The 17,870-nt window shown below is 37.9% G+C and overlaps 1 protein-coding gene across 1 annotated transcript in view; it reads right to left on the minus strand.

The window, feature by feature from the left end:
- The window catches only part of PRTG (protogenin), a gene marked incomplete at its 5' end in the record, with an annotated part of 80,875 nt that overhangs the window by 35,849 nt on the left and 27,156 nt on the right, over positions 1–17,870 (minus strand). The window contains 9 exons of the mRNA XM_080351230.1: positions 1,657–1,845; positions 3,029–3,334; positions 4,365–4,529; positions 8,402–8,649; positions 9,279–9,438; positions 10,036–10,194; positions 11,286–11,423; positions 11,706–11,839; positions 12,849–12,993. Coding sequence (XP_080207356.1) covers positions 1,657–1,845; positions 3,029–3,334; positions 4,365–4,529; positions 8,402–8,649; positions 9,279–9,438; positions 10,036–10,194; positions 11,286–11,423; positions 11,706–11,839; positions 12,849–12,993 — 1,644 coding nt within the window. The remainder of the gene's footprint in view (positions 1–1,656; positions 1,846–3,028; positions 3,335–4,364; positions 4,530–8,401; positions 8,650–9,278; positions 9,439–10,035; positions 10,195–11,285; positions 11,424–11,705; positions 11,840–12,848; positions 12,994–17,870) is intronic.

The following is a 17,870-nucleotide window of genomic DNA, read 5'->3' on the forward strand; positions in this document are numbered from 1 at the left end:
TACATCCCGTTAAAAATAAAAACCCACGAATTCTACTGAAGTTATTTGAAAAAAATACTCTTCAGCAGATCTAACCTATGGCAGCATAAATTACACACATGTGAAAAACACAAGTGATAGCAATCAGATGATAGCAAATGTATCATGTTTTGGTCACCATATTTAGATATTTAGATTATGATAAGGAATAAACACTCAACACATCACACGCACCATGACTGAACGGTTAACTCAAGCACAGGAATTCTTCCATGCCTACACTTCTTGTAATTCAGTTAACAATGTGACCATGTGAAAGCTGTCATTTCTCAAACTCACTTTGCTAGTTTTCTCCTCTGTCTACGTGCTTACTGGAAATAAAAACCAATTAAAACACACAGTAAATATACATTCTAACAACATTCTGTAAAATAATATTTTAATCCGAGGAGGATTAGTGTACTGAGAAAAGCCATATGATGTGGATCACACAGTTAATAAGTTTGCATGTGTCTGAAACGACTGCTTTGTAACTGCATAATGAGAAGACAAAAAAAATGCATTGATGTCCTAGGACACACAGACACCACATCCTTTCAACCCACTGATCTTTTGTCTCACAGCTCTGTTAAACAGTCAGCTGCTGGCAGATGCTCTGGCTAGAAATGGTCACAGATGGTCAGTTGTCCAGTTAACAGACCAGGATGCTCTCCTCAGATCTCCCCTAAAGTAGTACCTCAACTGTATGCAGTGGAGGAGAATATCTGAGCATGGTCAAGAGGCCATTTGACCTAGTTAAGACTGCAGGTCAATTTTGATAATTTAGTGAAGGTCAACTCTCTGTACTACCCCTAGGTAAACTATCTCAAAACACTTCAAATACAAAGTGTCAAGTTCAGTATTACTTTTGCCGATTACATTAGAGATCATATCTTTCTATGAGAGAAATTCTCAATTATATATGTAAACAGAAGTACCTTTCATCCAGGGATAATATCAACACATCTGTACTAATATACATTGCAAAAGCTACAGGAAGGAAGAGTCAGGTGATCAATGGAAAGACTCCAATAAGACTCAGCAAGCTCTGTGCCCTAATCCTTGTGCTCAGTTCTGAAAATATTTACCAGTACTCCTTAAAAACATTAACATGATAATAACATGCACAGGAGCTACTTGCTACTATACAGAGGAAGCAGTGCTTGTTGTGCGATATCACTGAGACGAAGGCTACAAATAAAAGAGAAATAGGCTAGAAATATTAGAGAAAAGTCTTTGGTATTTTGTATTAATCTTTCACTGTTACTAGATCAGGCATAAATAGACAAAATCTGAAAAAAAAGTAATATTAAACTGAATATTAAAAAGATGTCATCTACTGGCAGTATTTCCTAACTGTAAGTTCTGTATCTTGTGATAAGTAGTTCGGTGTCCTTCTTTCAACTTACACAAGATTTCCAAGATCTGGTTACCTGAGTGTTTTCCAACACATATTGTGGGAGAGGATTATTCCAGCAGCAGCATAACTCAAGCATGCAAAGCTTATTGCTGGGAAAATAGCTGTTGAAACCTAATGCCCTTCCCTTACAGGTCTAATGATTTAAGCCCTCTAAGATGTCCTTTGACTTTGATGTATTCCAGAACAGTTAAGAAATATTTTATATTTTATATACTCACCTAAACCACTGACAGTATACTCAAGATCACTGGCATCCAGCAGAATTGGTCCATTCTCCTGTTGGCCTTCTTCCTTGTAATACAGCTTGTACCCTTGAATAGCTGCTGTGTCCTCAGAGTCCTGCTGCCACTGTACCGTAATGGTTGTACAGTTCATTGGCTCCAAACGCAGCTCAGGAGACTTCGGTGCTGGTTTTAGAGAAATACATATAATATTCTTATATTCTAGGAATAACTACTTTTCACATAAAAATCTGGAAGCCCATCAGTCCAAAGTTCACCCAGGACTTCAATTCTAGCTCATTTGTGTACTCACATAATTATTTCTTTATTATGATGACTGACTCCCTATAAGATAATCTAACAACTTGATTTAGGATAAAACAGAATAGAAACTTTTTAAAAATTCTGCATCTTAATTAAATGTATGAGGTGGTTATTTTCAAAGAAAAACAAAAACACTCCAAAGATAGTTATAAAATTACCTCCTGTTTTAAAGTAAGCCAGAGCAAATGTGATTAACTATAACTATAAATGCTAATAATTGCCTGTAGTAGTCAACACTCAATGAAATCCAAAGTGGATGGATGAGGATCACAGCTAAGAAACAAAGTTACAAATTCAAATCTACATCTTTTTCAAGCTATTCAAGCAAAACTGAATGCTCTTCTGCATGACATTACTAATGTAATCCAAAACTCAATTATAACGATTTAAATTAGACTTCAAATATCAAGTCAATTTGCATATTCAAAACATGTATTTTGTTTGTAATACAGACATACATGCATCAACTCAGATCTGTTATGTACCTGTACACACTGCTAATGTGCAGTGTCCTGCTTTGCAGACAGGTATTTTACACAGAAAAACAATAGGGCTTGGGATTTGGGTTGTTGGATTTTTTAATTCAAATTATATAGAACAGAAAAAAAATGTGTTATCATTGAAAACAAGTCTACAAGCTAAAACATCTGAGTAGCTCACAAACATGGATTAAAGTTTCCTGCCACTTTGTCAAATATGTGAACATCAACATATGGAAACAATCAAAGATTGACACCAAAATAATATATCAGCTTTTCCTTCGCCTGTCACATAAGGCCTTTCAGAAGACAGATTAGTTCCTCTTCAACTTTTGATCCTGAAACTATGTATTAACTGCATATAATTTATTAAAGGGATCAGAAGGTTTTGCAGACTATGCACAGAATCATGGCTAGAACACTATTTTCTAGATCATGAGAACAAGAACACGTAATGGGAGAACCCATTTCACATCCTTGCACCATGTATCAGAAAAAAAGTGTAACCTTCAGATGAAGCCTGCAATTAACCCCATCTCTAGGCTGCTGGTAGCATAAAGAATTACCTTTCACGCTTGTAGCTTTGGGAGTCCGGTGGGAAGTCCACAAGGATGCCTCTCCCCAGCCAATCCTTGTTGCAGCCGTGATACGAACCAAATAGACACTGTCAGGCCTCAGGCCTTCGAGGAGATACTCATCTGAAGTCCCTGGGAGCTCCAAGACTTGGATTTTGGTCTCTGTGCTGAGGCGGAAAGACAGACGGTACAGGACCACCTGACCTCTCCTGTACTTTGCAGGAATTGGCAGCCAAGAAATGAGAATATCTGTAGGACTCCTGCTTGTCAGACTAATTTCAGGAGCTCTTAAGGGAACTAAAAAGGAGAAGACAAAGCTTTTCAGCTCAGGGAAAAGAAAGACAGAAGATTCTCAGCTGACACCTTAGTCTATGATGAGGTACCAGTAATGTAACAGTAAATAATTCAATAAGTTTTGTAGATTCTAGTTTATTTTAAGGATAACTTGACACTATTCATACTTCTCACCTTTTGCATGCAGTATAGCCTTAGCAAGCTCCTTTCTGTAAGGCCCTCAACATTTTCTTCTCTTATTGCTGACAGCAGTAATCAAAGGCAATCAGCACCTTATGATTCTGACAAACTGACTGTCAGAGTTAGATGCATCAGCTTATACGGAGAGGCCAGACAACCTGTACTGCTGAAGACTCAGTGCATGCTCTCTTCCAACAACCATGTAATGAGGGTAGTAACTCCTGGCAAAGAGACAGGCAGGCAAGTGGAACTGGCAATGTTCCATGCTGCCAAAGCTTAACCCTGTCAGAATTTATTAATCAGTTCTAATTAACTATACTAAACAGTTTGTTGTTGCCACGATGTTCAGATTAGTTAAATCACTGCACAGAAGTCAGTCATTAGGGTCATTTATGAAATTCTGATTCTACTAACAAGCACATAGACAAAAAATAAATGGTACAGCAAATTTTTATTTCAAATTTTCCTTTAAAATTTGCAAAAGATGCAGTGAGTGTGCAGTTTGATTCATGTTTCAGATGCCCAAGACAGAGTCATAGAGACTAAACCCTAGGCTATCATCAAATTCTTAACACTAAGGGAGTTCTTAAAGACCTAGAATAGCTATTTGTATGATTTAATGAAATGTCTTTCAACACAGAAAGACACAGTGTAATATACAATGTTGCCCTGTCAGAATGTTATTTTATTCTCATTCCTTTCATTGGCTGGCTCAGTCTTACACTGCAGATATCCAGAAGTCTCTCTGATACCAATGGAAATTTGGGATGCTCAAGAGGCGTTGGCACTGGATTGCACATTTCTCTTCAGTGCAAATAAAAACGTTCATCAAAATCACTGGTATTTGTCTTACCATCTTCAAGAGTGTGCTGAGTCACATGATCTGACATCTGACTGGCTCCCAGAGGCATATAAGCTACAATATAGAAGGTGTAGTTGCTGGCTGGTTCTAAGTCATCAATAATGTAATGGGTTGTATCATTTCCAATGACGACTTGGTACTCTTCATTATTTAAACCTGGCATAAAACAAGGGTTAGACAAACAAAAAATCTTGACAATCCCTAATCATCACAGTATCTCGGCTTTAAGATCTTACAAAGTTATTTCGTGTTCTTCCCTAGCCCACCTCTATTTTTTCAACCCTACTAAGTAAAAGCTCTTTCATGCACAGGAGTAACTGTGTCCTGCTGTGGTATAGATTATAGTGTTTCAGGATTTTCCTGAATAAGGGATGCTGAATGAAGTTCTAAACCCTATTTAGAATTAGTCACAACAAACTGTGCCCAATGTACAGTAACACAACAGACAAGCTCTAATAGCCTTATCATTCATACCAGTCTTTTAAATCTATTTGTTTAGAGTCAGGGAGTTTTTTTTCAAAGCTATTTACAGAGCCTTTCTATAGCAGACTGCAAGGAATGCGAGGGCTCCACTCTATCAAAAACAAAACAAACACCACCCCCACTCTCTCCCCCCCGCAAAGAAACAAACAGAAAGAATTTATTCAGCAAAAGGATCTCATTTTAGCCCTGTGAATTGTATTACATTTGATTGACATGGTTTTTCTTTAATTTGGAGAAAGGCCAATAAGAACAGACCAGAATGAGCTTCAAAAATGTTTGGCTCCTTAGTGAGTTGTTAAAAAAATTCTCAGCAATTCACATTAAAATATGCATAGCAATGCATGCAGCAGTCCTTGTCTTTGTTGGGCTTTATTCCTACAGAAGGCTATAAAGTGCAATAAGTGTGGTGAAAGCTGCTGTGTTAACGAACAATTCACACCAAGTGCATGCCAACTTAATCAAAACTCTGTAAGACCCAGCTCCTCCTCTTCACAACTGAATTTATAAACAAAACGAAAGGCAAATTCCACCATTAAGTTTTCCCACATTTATGAATTAACTTGATAGCATTTTAATAAGACAAGATTACAAGCATCTCACAACAGACTAGTTAATGGCTTGTTAATTAGGAATTGCAAGGCACGATTTCTGACCTGCTAAACAAGATCCTTGAGCTCAAATTAAAAGGACTTGTTCTCTCATTGAATGGATTGCTAGGCCTCACGCAGAGGCCCTAATGAAACAGCCATAATAGAGAACAAGGCTTGCCTTCCACCACAATCAGTGTTCCCTTTGTGCCTTTTCTAAATCGCTAACAAGGAATTAACACACTCCAACATGCACGCTCATCAGACCCTTATTCTTCTTGCTACTATGACCCTGATTTGAATGTAAAATATTCTGCTTAAAGAAACAAAAAACAAAAACACAAAAAAACACCTGTTAGTTTTTTCAGCTAACTTGATTAAAACGCTAATTTTTTTCTTTTTTTTTTTTTTTTAAATAGGGAGAGGACCAGAACCTATTTTTACAGTGAAACATCACAGAATACTTGAGTTGTGAAATTAAACAAAAAGTGGTCGTATCTTTTGTATTCAAAGTACCTACCACACTGTGAAATCTACAGAAGAAACTCTACAGAAATGCATATGATTAGTGTATTATCCAGTTTTCCTTTAAAGTTTATGGGCTCATAAGCATCAATACAACTTAGGAGACTTAGCAAGCACTGGTTTTCTTTTGCAATAAAATGTTCTTTACTCACACTGACAAATGTGGTTCCTAACATAAGAGAGCAATGTATGAACATAGATGTATCAGGAAAAAGTTATACACGAGAAGCTTTAAACAAGATATACTCTAGTTAAGTTGATACAGCTAAGATCAGGGTCTGGAACGGGGTCTGAGGGTTGACTGGAAAAAGGCAGGCTTGAAAGGTATAATGAAAGCAATACATCCACACAAACTATTTACATTAATACATAAGTATCCAGATTTCTTACAGAGTAAATAAGGTGTTGAAAACGTCAAGAGTCTATGTTAGCATCTCTGTGGCCTGGTATGGTGTGAATGGCATCAAAAGACTTTTCTTAATATTTAATTTGCATTTGTTTAAATATAGTTGCTTCGAAATTTACAATAGAGAGATGGCTGATGTGATACTTTCCCACAAAGGCATTTGTTAGGTTTTTAATAATGCCTGTGATATGTGGGCAACATCCTCAGAAAGGTTTACAGACTATAACTTAGAAAACAATTACATTTACAGAAATGCAGTCCACTAGCCTTTGAAGCTCAAGGTTTCTTCTACAAAATGAGAACAAAGTGTTTTTATGTCCCGATGGTACTACCCAATCACATTACCAAAGAAAAAAATCACGCACGTCATCTATATTTGATTCTCACCTCTGTTATTACTCCTCTTAACACAGCCTTCCCCACATTCCCTGCGTGCATGTCTTTACTAATGTGAACAGATACACAACAGCTTTATATTAAATAAAGTAAATGAGACAGTCTAGAATGATGAAAAAAATAGGTATTTGAGAAAGTGGGTTCAAATATATCAGAGAGGTTTTTTTGGTTTTTGCTTCTGTTTGGAGTTTATTTTGTTTCTTAAACCAAGACAAGCTACAATCTCATTTCATAAGACATAACCTTTGGATAAGCAAGCAAATGAAGCAGGGATTGCAAAATGATTTTGCAGAAAACACATTTCAGAAGACACCTCTTTTCACCACTGTGCAGGAATATTTCCTGCACAAATACACACTTCCCTAAGGACAGTTTTCCAGTTTTCTTTGAAGTTGCTCAGTCTCGGCGCTCTACACTGGCACCGGACATTCAATTACCCAGATAACTTATCTAGTGTGACTTTATTCATATTAGCTTTAAGAAGGGGTTGTGAGCACAATACCTCAGTGACTGAAAGTGTAGGGGGTAATTTCCCACACCTCTTGTCCTCATTATCTTTTAAAACACTTTCCTTCCTTCCTTCAGACAAAATTCTCTTGTGTCCTGAAATATCCCACTTGCAAAGGCAGCTATTTCTGCATCAATATTAGAGTAATTAAGTCGTCCTTCCTGTCCTCTGCTTAGCAGATGGCAGACTGATATTCCACACAAAGCTGAGCATCTGCACTCCTGTCCTTGAATAAACCACTTACTGAATAGAAATGCAAAAAGAAATCACTCCTACGGAACAGAGCTGCATAGCATAGCTTAAGCCACGCACCTAAGAAATTTTCAAGTCATCTAGCAATCACTTCTTCTGCTTATGAGAAATGTCTATTTTCTGTCACCTTAAAGATTACCTTGAAGCAATTACATATTACTAAGGGTTTTCTAATGTCTAGTTACTAATTTTTATTCTAACTATCCATTCCCTTTTATGTAGCAATTTATTTATCATTTCAGAGATTAGGATAAATGATTCATGGCTATCTCAGCATGTTTTAGAGTTTGAGTACACTCTTCTCATTGTAGGACACCAAGAGGTGAAAGGAGAGTGGATTTTACCATTCAGCCAATATTTGTTCTAAGATAAGACAGTTAAGCTAATAAAGTATCAATTATTCTCCTCCAAAATATATGAAGGCCAGTAAAGTCACTAGAATTTGAGAATCTAGAGAAAAGAGCTGTCTGGCTCACTCTGTAAGCCTCCAGCATTCTGCTGTATGTTCTGTGTCCTTCCTTGCCAAGCACGCACACAGAAAAGAGTAGGCAGAAGTTCCTGCTGAGGATAGAGGGAAACCCAGATAGTTGTATGGAGGCCTCAAGTTTGAAGGCCTATTGCTAACTTCAAAATGGGCTTACTGCATTGATCAGACAAGGGTGAGTTGGATGAACACTCAGTCCCACAAATGAGATGATGTGGCAAAAGCATCTTCCTGAAGCAGGCCTGTTGATTACAATATGCGTTTATTTGCATGTATGCTCTGATGCAGCCCTGGTTATGAACCATTCAAATTTGACACTCTTTGCAGGGACATCCAAGTTCTTACCACATCTGAGTAGTTAAATAGTATTTTAAGCAATCTGCTTACCTTCTGCTTTCATGTAATGCACGGAGTATGCAATCACTTTGTCTGAATTATACAGTGGCCTCTCCCATGCTAGAAGGATTGCTGAGCTTGACATCGTTTCAGCATGGACATTGTAAGGTGCACTGGGTCTGTCTTCTGACATAACTACAGTAAGCCTGGCTCTGGAGAGAACAGATCCCTGGCTGTTCTCAGCCATGCACTGATAAATGGCATCGTCTTCAGGAATGATCTGGTTAATCACCAATTTACTGAACCCAAAAGGAAGAAAAAGGTAGAAAAAAGTTCACATCATGGATAAACTTAGCTCTGCATAATGCAATAACAGTTATGTTTGCTTCATGAGTTTCATATAATTATGTGCCATAAACTCTTCTGTTAGAAATGGATGTGTAGGTGTGAAATTTAGCAACTTACATGCTCCTCAAAACCTGTCATGTTTATGTCTATGCCTGCAAAGCTAAGCACAGTGAAAACAAACCTGTATATCTATTCCCCTCCTGCAAAAAGCACAACCTTAGGATTGTCATTTCTTAACAAACTCTTTGATATGAGCTGCTCAAAAAAGCAGTCAAATGGGGTGTCATACAACTAGCAAGATTCTGGTCTGTGCTACACTACTGTATATCTAGAGCAACTCTGTGGTGAAATCACTTCAGTTTCCCCTCCAGATATGGCAGCAATCACAAAAGCTTTGCTGAGGATTTTAGGTATTGACTCATCTGCATTCCTTCTACCAAGGAAATGTCTATAAGTACATTTAATGTCCAATTTCATGTTTACTTGAGTTATATCTTGCTTGGCTATATTAAGTTTGTGGAACTTCATCCTTTGGTGGCACATCCTTAGCACAGCTCTCATACAGCAATTATAATCTTACCTGTTGTACATTTTTATTCTGCCATTGGAGTGTATTCTTCTTCCATTTTTTAACCATGAAATTTTGGGGGCAGGATTTCCTTCTGCCTGACAAGCAAAACGAGCAGTACCCGCTCTTGGCCTTGTTAAACTTTCTGGCCATTCCACAAACGAAGGTGGAGCTACAGATAAGTAACACGGGGGAAAAAAAAAATCAAGATCCAACAAATGCAAGGACAGTCAGAATAATAATGAATTTTCCACACATAAACCTTCCTCCTCTGGCCACTCAAATACACATACATACCTATGCAGAAAGCATGTTTCATGTAAACAAAGAACATTTGTTTAAAGTTCATACTATCTGCACAGACACCAACATTTCTACACATTTTTATTACTGCATTTATGAATACAAACAAATCAAACTCCAGCTTCTGACATACTGCTTGTGAGGCATATGTGTGTATTACATATTTCTGCTTCGTTATGGGATTCTTTTCTGTATTGAAAGCCTGTCTTCCCAGAGCAAACATTGCACCTGGGTATCTCCAAGTGCAAATGAACTGTTAGTTTATAACTGAAATGTTGAGTATCTGACACTTCTCATCTAAGTCAACAGACGGAAGGCAGCCACAGTTCTGTGATCTGTTTAATCTCTGCTATCTTCCTACAGCCCTTGGTGTGCTATGTTTGAGATAAAAATTCAGCCCGGTACATAGCACAGCTCAAGACAGACACAAGTTGTTAAAACAGTGTGGAAGTCAAAGCAGGCTCACCCAGCACAGAGAGAGTTGCCATTGCTACTGTGAAGTTTCGTGTGCCTGGAATAGTGGCTCGACAGACGTACACGCCTGCATGCTGCACCTTTACGTCAGAGATCATGAGGTTCCCATTTCCAAGGACACGGGTATTGAAGACATCAATGGACTTATGGTCTGTTCAAGAGAGCGGGAGAAGTGTGGTTATGAGGCTGTTCAACGTATCCAAACAACTAAATAGGGTTGCCTAGGCAGTAATGGCATAATTAGAGTTTAAAAGTCAAAAAATGCAAAGGGCAATCACAGATGAGCTTTCAGAGGTTTCTCCATTCACATGGTTTAGTCTCACCATTTGCTAAGTGGTTTATATCTGAAATTCACTACCGGGGCTAAAAAACTAACGCCATTAGCCTCCACAGTTGCCTTGCACTATGATTCATTTCATCACTACCAACATCCACATCATCTTTACAAACAGGGATCACCTATCTCCTCCTGAATTATGCTGGGGATAAAATGGGTAGATTTGATTACCATATATTTTCTTCTGTTTTTAAGGCAAATGCTCTATGACAGTTAGGTAAGTTTTTTCTTAATTATTTGTCTATAAGAACCACCGAATCAGTGAGGAAACACATGTTAATTTCTCCAGCTTTTAGAAATGTAGGAAAACTTTTCATGCTTCTGATTCAGTCCAGACTTTCACATTTAGGTACATGTCAGAATAAAAACAGAGGTATTTTTCATGGAAAAGTGTGATGTGCTGTTGAATAGTTATTCTTATTGCATCCCCTCTGTTCTCCCTTTCTAGGCAGACTCAGGGTTTGACTGTACCTATCTATAATCCAAATGACCCATTAACACAAGGTCCAAACCACGCTCACATACTGCTCTTCTTAGAAGTAGAGGGGGAGAAACATTTACAGGATTGTTTCATAGGGTGCAACCACTCCAACCCACTGTAATTCACCATTGATTCTGCTCTGAGCCACAGATCCCTGGAGGTCACCACCCTTCCCAGGACTCTGTACACACTGCGCTGGGGGTAGAGTGGGACTGAGAGCAGCCGCAGGAAGCCCAAAGCCTCAGGAAACCTCAGGGCTTCTCAACAGCAGTATGGAAGTGTTTTACTTATCTTACCCTAACCTTCTAATTATTATCGACTACATGAAGCCCCAAAACAGTAACATAATTGCTGAAATCCTTTCTTTCCAGTTTCACTTCCTCTCCACAGGCTGAAGGTTGTATGCTGTAATTTTAAGACCTACCTAGCCGGCTCCATGAGATGATTGGCTTTGGATTCCCTGTGGCTACACACTCCAGGATGACAGTTTGATGAAGAGATGCTGTAGTGTTTTGAGGACCAGCTATTATAGATGGCTTGTGAAAAGGCTTCAAGTCTGAGGCTTTGAAAGGGAGAAAAATAAATAAGTGAGAACAAGTAAATAAAAATTCAATTAGATATTAAATAAAACATAATATTTTTTAAAGTATGCTTAAAATAAGATTTACACCCAAACCCTATTTCAGTAATTGTGGAAACTTCCACTAAACAATATTTTAGCCACAAGATAAAAGCAAGTAAAATGATTATTTGGGTGAGTGGTTCAGAGGACAGTTACAGCTCTTCAACATGTGTTTTTTGCTATAATATAACGCCATTGAAAAAAATCTCACACAGTGAGTACCTGGAATAACACTCAGTACTGCCTCAGTGCTTTTACGTCTATTGGCTATTGTTGTGGCAACACAACGATAATTCCCAGCATCCTTCTGTTCAACACCATAGATTTGAAGAACTCCTGTAGGTAGAGCAGTTATCCTGTCACAGAAACAAAGAAAAAAAAATGAAATGTAGATAAACGTTCAGCCAGCAAACACCATCATGGAATTAACTTTGATTTACAAATAGTCACGGCTACACTGACTTTGAAACAGCAGGCCGGAGACTCAAAAACATTCTTCATACATGACTCACCTCCCCACATTTCCAAACTACAGATGAGATTCCACCCAGCACCATGACTAGAGCAGAGGAATTTACTTTCAATAAGAAGATCTTTCTCGCCCTCAGAAACAACCATCCCAACATTCTTTAGCCAGCTACTATATTCATACTACTCAGGTTGGCTGATTTTTTGGCAGCAACTTCTGATATACTGACATAACTGCTACGTGGTTCCCCAAAACCCACCTATGCTTTCAACTTTTATGTTTCTCTTTTTGCCTTCCTTTGCATGCTGGGCATCTTAGACAAGTTCAACAAAAATTTACATGTCAGGAAGGATGGGAACAGGCTAACAAATACAATCTGAACTGGGAAAGAATCTAGCAGGGAACAGTCTGTGTGCTTCAAGTTAATCAATTTAAGAGAAGTCCCCCTTTGCATAATTTCCCTAGCATAAAGTGTTTTAACTCAGTTTTCTGTACATGTAATTCTTTATTGGCCCTCTAAAGAAAAACAGACTCAGCATTAATTCTTCTGCAAAAGCAATTCTGCTAGTTGAAACCACCCCCACAGCTGAAGACCATCTATTCTGTATCCCACAGCAATTCCCATTCCTGAGGATGACTCACACGCAAACTTCTCCAATGACAATTCATAAGCCAGTGACTACAGTCTAGACAACAGTGGGTGATTCTGGTCTGCACTCAGAACACATATTTAAATATCATTAACATCATAATTATTACTAGTTATTTTAATTGTTGATATACTATACACATGGAACCTTTTTTAATGTCATTGCAAATATTCAGATTTTCTTATTGGAGGAGGCTCAAAATCGTCACAGAAATAAGTGACATTCTAAACGTGTAACTGTACATACCTGTCCATGACTAAAGGTAAAGATGTTCGATTCACTTCCCATGTCACAGTGGCAGGAGGGTTTGCTGTTATTTTACAGGCAAATCGAGCTACTCCACCTTCTTGAACCTCAGTTGAAAGTGGCTGAACTTCAAATGCAGAAATAGCTAGAAATAAGAGAACATCAAATTTAGAGGACTGAAGTGAGGAAAAAATCCTGGCTAAACCAAACACCAGATCATAGATTAACTTGCAAAAATACCCAGAAATACTTGACAGTTCCTGACAGTCATATTTTAGTCCTCTAATAGTACTCACTTCAGTAAAAGCATTTGGATGGTAGTACAAGTTCATGCTTGATAAAAAAAAAAAAAAAAAAAAGAAGAAATAAAAAAGATCTCAACATAAGTTTAATCATATGAGAACACTTTCATCCCAACAACCCAAGCAGTCACTGGGCAGATGTCTGATGCACAGAGCATCAATATAATTTCAAGCATTTACAATTTAAGGAGTTCACAAAAATTGAGCCAATTAAAGTGGCAGATCAATAAATACCTTGTAGCTAACAGACACCTAAGAAGGTGATCAGTAGTTGGATTTCTTTGCTCAGAGAATAAAAGTCAAAGGAAAAGGCATACAAAACCCTCTATTTAATTGCTCTGTTTACTGCTGCTTTTCACATGATTAACAGAAAAAAACAACTCTTCAGAGGCAACTACTTTTGGATAACTCACAGCACAAATCACTCCGCACACAGGTCCACCCACTGTAACTAGACAGAGAACAATCTCTGCACAAACTCAACAGCACTCAATTATTAAGTAACCCATTGCTTAACACACAAGTTTTTTGTTGAAAGAATTCCTCTGTTTTGCTCGTTCATTAATTGAAATGTTTTTTCATCCTATTTACTCTAACATTTTCAATAATACCCTTCTGCACAAAGGACACATACAGTACTGATGCACACCAAGCATTCCAAAGAATGCTTCCCACCTCCCATCATTTCAATGCTACTGCATAGCATCGATAGATTAATGTTGGAGTGCAAAGGAAATGTGACATGACCTGGTTGCTTTCCCCTCCATGGACAAATTCTCTTCTAACATGGGCCTAACTACATAACTTAAAGATTCCTATTACTACCATACCTACCTCACCTCCCAGGTCAGAAGAAATGACTTTTTTGCACTGCATTCCTGTAGTTGCAATAGCACTGCAGGAATGCACATTCCTAATCATACCAGCAGAGTTAAGTGTTGCAGCTTTGTGAACAGACCTCCCAAAGATTGTGATTAATGAGACAACCAAACCACCTTGTACAGCAAAATCATCTGAAAGCAGCTGTGGCCACATGATGCAAATACCATGGCGGGTGGCAACTAGGTCTGGCACCTCAAACATGATCCAGACTCACAGGGTGAAAGCAGGGGTGCTCCTGGTCTCCATTTTTACTACCAGTCCCATGCTTTTGGCAGTGGGTCCCCCATAGCCCCACACACCTTCACCACAGACAGAACTAGCCTTTCTTGCCAGTAGAATTTAATCCATTTCCCTATGTTCCACTTTTTGATCCTTCCCTATGCTCCACTTTTTGTTCTTTCACTTTTGAGCAGTACCAGGCTCAAGAACAAACAGAAAACCCACACAACTTGCACGAAGATGTTATAACAGAAGTCTTACAAATTTAAAGCTTGTTGGGGGAGAGACACAAAAAAACAGCTCTCTCCTTCAACAGATTTTCTTTTGATTGCTAAGAAACCATCAGAAGAAAAGTGAGACTTATTAGTTCTTTTCCTGCCTACAGAAGTTCAGCTTCACAAAACCGAAGGACTCAATGCAAGTCAAATAACCTGCACATGTACCAGGTTGTTCCCATAACTCGAAACTTTCTGGATTTGCTTTCTACTGAATTTGACGCGGTCCAACTCCCCTGCAGTTTTCCACTACAGAAGGGAAGCAGGGGGAAGCATCCAGGCTTGTCTTACTCCTTCCCTTCCCTCCTTCTCTGTTCTAACTCCTCGCTACCCAGAAACCACATGTGTTCACCTGCACTCAGAGTATTTCCTTCGTGCTGTCCTTAACAGAGTTTCTAACGAAAACGTTGTGCTTTGCATTCTTCATTTGCTCACTGAAAGGATGATGTAGCAAACTAGGCAAGTCTGCTTAGCTTTCAAAATAAAACTTCTAGGAATATAATAAAGGCATAGATAACAAGAACACCACAAATCAATCTAACATGAGTTTCAGAGCCATCGTGCAGCACAGCTGCACCACACAGCCAATGGCATAAGAAAGGACCATTTTAACAGGGCAAAAAGGTAATTATACGTGGTTTTAGAAACAAAAAATCTCCACTTAACTCTCATCTAAAATTATACATTGTTTATCAGCTTAGTTCAATACTTGCTCCTTCTGTATCTTGTTTCTGTACGCAAATCTCTGGTTTCTTCTTAATTCTGACTTTATTTGTTCCAGTAAAATCTGGTTTTACAAGTCTATTGCTGTCTCGTGAAACCTGACCTCTTTGTAACAGGCTTGTTTTCAAGGCAAGCGCTGATACCAACTCAGAACCCCAAGAAAAAGTCATTAAAGCAGTGCTGTTAAGAGGCCAGAGCTCTATAAAATGGATAAGAAACAAAGTCTCAAGAGACATACGTTGTTCCTGAAAACAACCCTGCAAAATGCAATAAATGTAAGTGCCTTTTTATTTGAGTTTTCCCCCTCTTCTCTGGTCTATTTAATCATTTTGTTCCCAGATTTATAGCCAAAAGAAAACAATTAATGTTACTCCGAGAACCTGATGCTCCCACCTTTTTTAACTTGCAAGATACCAAATGCTGCTTACAGAAGAAGAATACAATAGCTAGAAACTGTATTTAGTATCATAAATGCCTGCAATTTATGTGATTGGAATGTGGTTTTGTATAGTTACTTTTGAGTACTAATATCTTTGATGTCATAAAACATACAGGTCTGTCCAATAAACTTATCTAAGTAGAGAGAAATCAAAGTATGAGTCCTGGTATGAGTTCCCTCATTTACCACTGAGGCAAATATCCACAGGCTCAAAACCCAACTGATTTCTTGCTGTCACACACTGCTTAAATATAAGAGAAACCCTGCTGGTGTCTCCTGCACCATACACAGACTGAATACTCTTTTGCATGGAAAAAAAAAAAAAGTGTACCTAAAAAGGTTTGCATAGAGTTAACTACTAAGGTATGGAAAAGTAAAACTTAAGCAGCTCATCCCTCACATTGTTGTGGGGGTTTGTTGTTTGTTTTTTTAAATACAGCAGCAGTCCTTCACTCACTTTAATAAAAGATAAAAATAAAATAAATTAAAAAAATCACCACACATACAGAGGAAAAAAATCCAAACAAAAAAGAAACACAACACAACACCCACCCGCTTCATTCACTCCTGAAATAAAGTCCTGAAGCTCGTTCAAACCCAAGTCCAGGTGACTTGTTCCCTTACATGCTGCACTTTCTGCTCACTTCATGTCATTAACTAATTTTCTGAATGAGTTTTCTTAAAAGGCAAAAGAAATTCCAACAACCTACACGTTTATTATTGTTAAAGCTTGCGGGTTTCATAACAGCTGACACTTGCCCAAGACTGGTCTATAACTGTGTAATAAAGAAACTGAAAGAATGGAAAATAAAACCCCTGAACTGAAACAGTAGCACAGAAGGGGGTTTCATCAAACCAGAATGCAGCAAATATTAAGAAACTCTAGAGCACATGACAACAACCACTTAAGTGTTTCTCAAGAGATAATGGCCACTCAGACCGATGAACCACTCAGGTGGAAATAACAAAAGTGCATAAAGCAATCTGGAGAACTTAGGTGTTAATGCTATTGATAATTATGTAACAGCCCTAACCCTTCCAATGAAACTAATATTATTTTCTTCCTGCCCTCCCCCAATTCTCAGGCAAAGCGGTTTTCACTTGAGAAAAATCAACCTGCATGTTAAAAAAAAGCTGTGGCTTTTTCCAAATAAATGGATTTCAGAACAGCATGATAAATTTAATACCAAATTTTCTCTTTTCATTCTGTTATAAAAGAATAAAGAAGAAAAGATCATAATTCAAACAACATACTGATAATGGCAGTCTTGTTAATTACCAGTAAATTAACTGTTCTGATAAACTGGAAGTGTGGCTTTTTCCCTAAAGCCAGCTCTTATTTTTAGTTTCTACCAGAGTGGTTGGAAAAATAAGGTTAACTAAAATATGCTTTTTCCATATCTTTGTATTTTAAAATAAATATTCTGAAATTGCATAGTTTTGTACTACTGTTGCTTAAAATGTTAGTTTAATATACTTATTTTTAATTCACAACGAAAGACGTATACGGTGTCAAAAGCTTGATACTTAAACTCAGTTGGAACAAAATAAGTATTTTTTTTCCATAAAGTCAGGAGGATCACAATATAAATATATTAATAAAATCATTAAATAAATCATACAGCCTGCTGATATCATTGCCAATATGTTAAAAAATCATCACGAAAATCCTGGATAATACTATACCAGATCCTTATTTACGCTAGAATTTCAAAATTGTATTTTATTTCTCTGTATTTATCCCTGGCAGTAAATGCTATCACACATTGACATATTAATCACCTCAGACAGCCTAACAAAAAGTAACTGATAGCAATAAAACCACCAACCAATCATCCTCTCCTTCTCCCCAAAACCTGAAAACATGGAGAGGACTGCAGTGTCCATAAACTCATCCTGTGCCGCTCCTCAAATTCATTAATTCCTAAATTAGGGCTCTCAAGATGGCTGTTCTCTCACTCGCATGCCTTGGAAACATTGGCAGTACAAAAAAGAGGTGAATAATGACCAATCCTGTTGCAACTACTACCACACACTACACATGCTGCAGACTTGCGGGAGAGAAGAGCAGAATGTTGCCCATTACCCTTATCTAATACAGAGGGAAATCTTGTTGGTGTTGACTCTTCAACACCAGTATCCCCAGATTTCAATGTCCTTGAACCAAGCTGAGCCCAACCAC

The sequence above is a fragment of the Nesoenas mayeri genome, assembly GCF_963082525.1.
Source record: "Nesoenas mayeri genome assembly, chromosome: 11".
NCBI lineage: Eukaryota > Metazoa > Chordata > Aves > Columbiformes > Columbidae > Nesoenas > Nesoenas mayeri.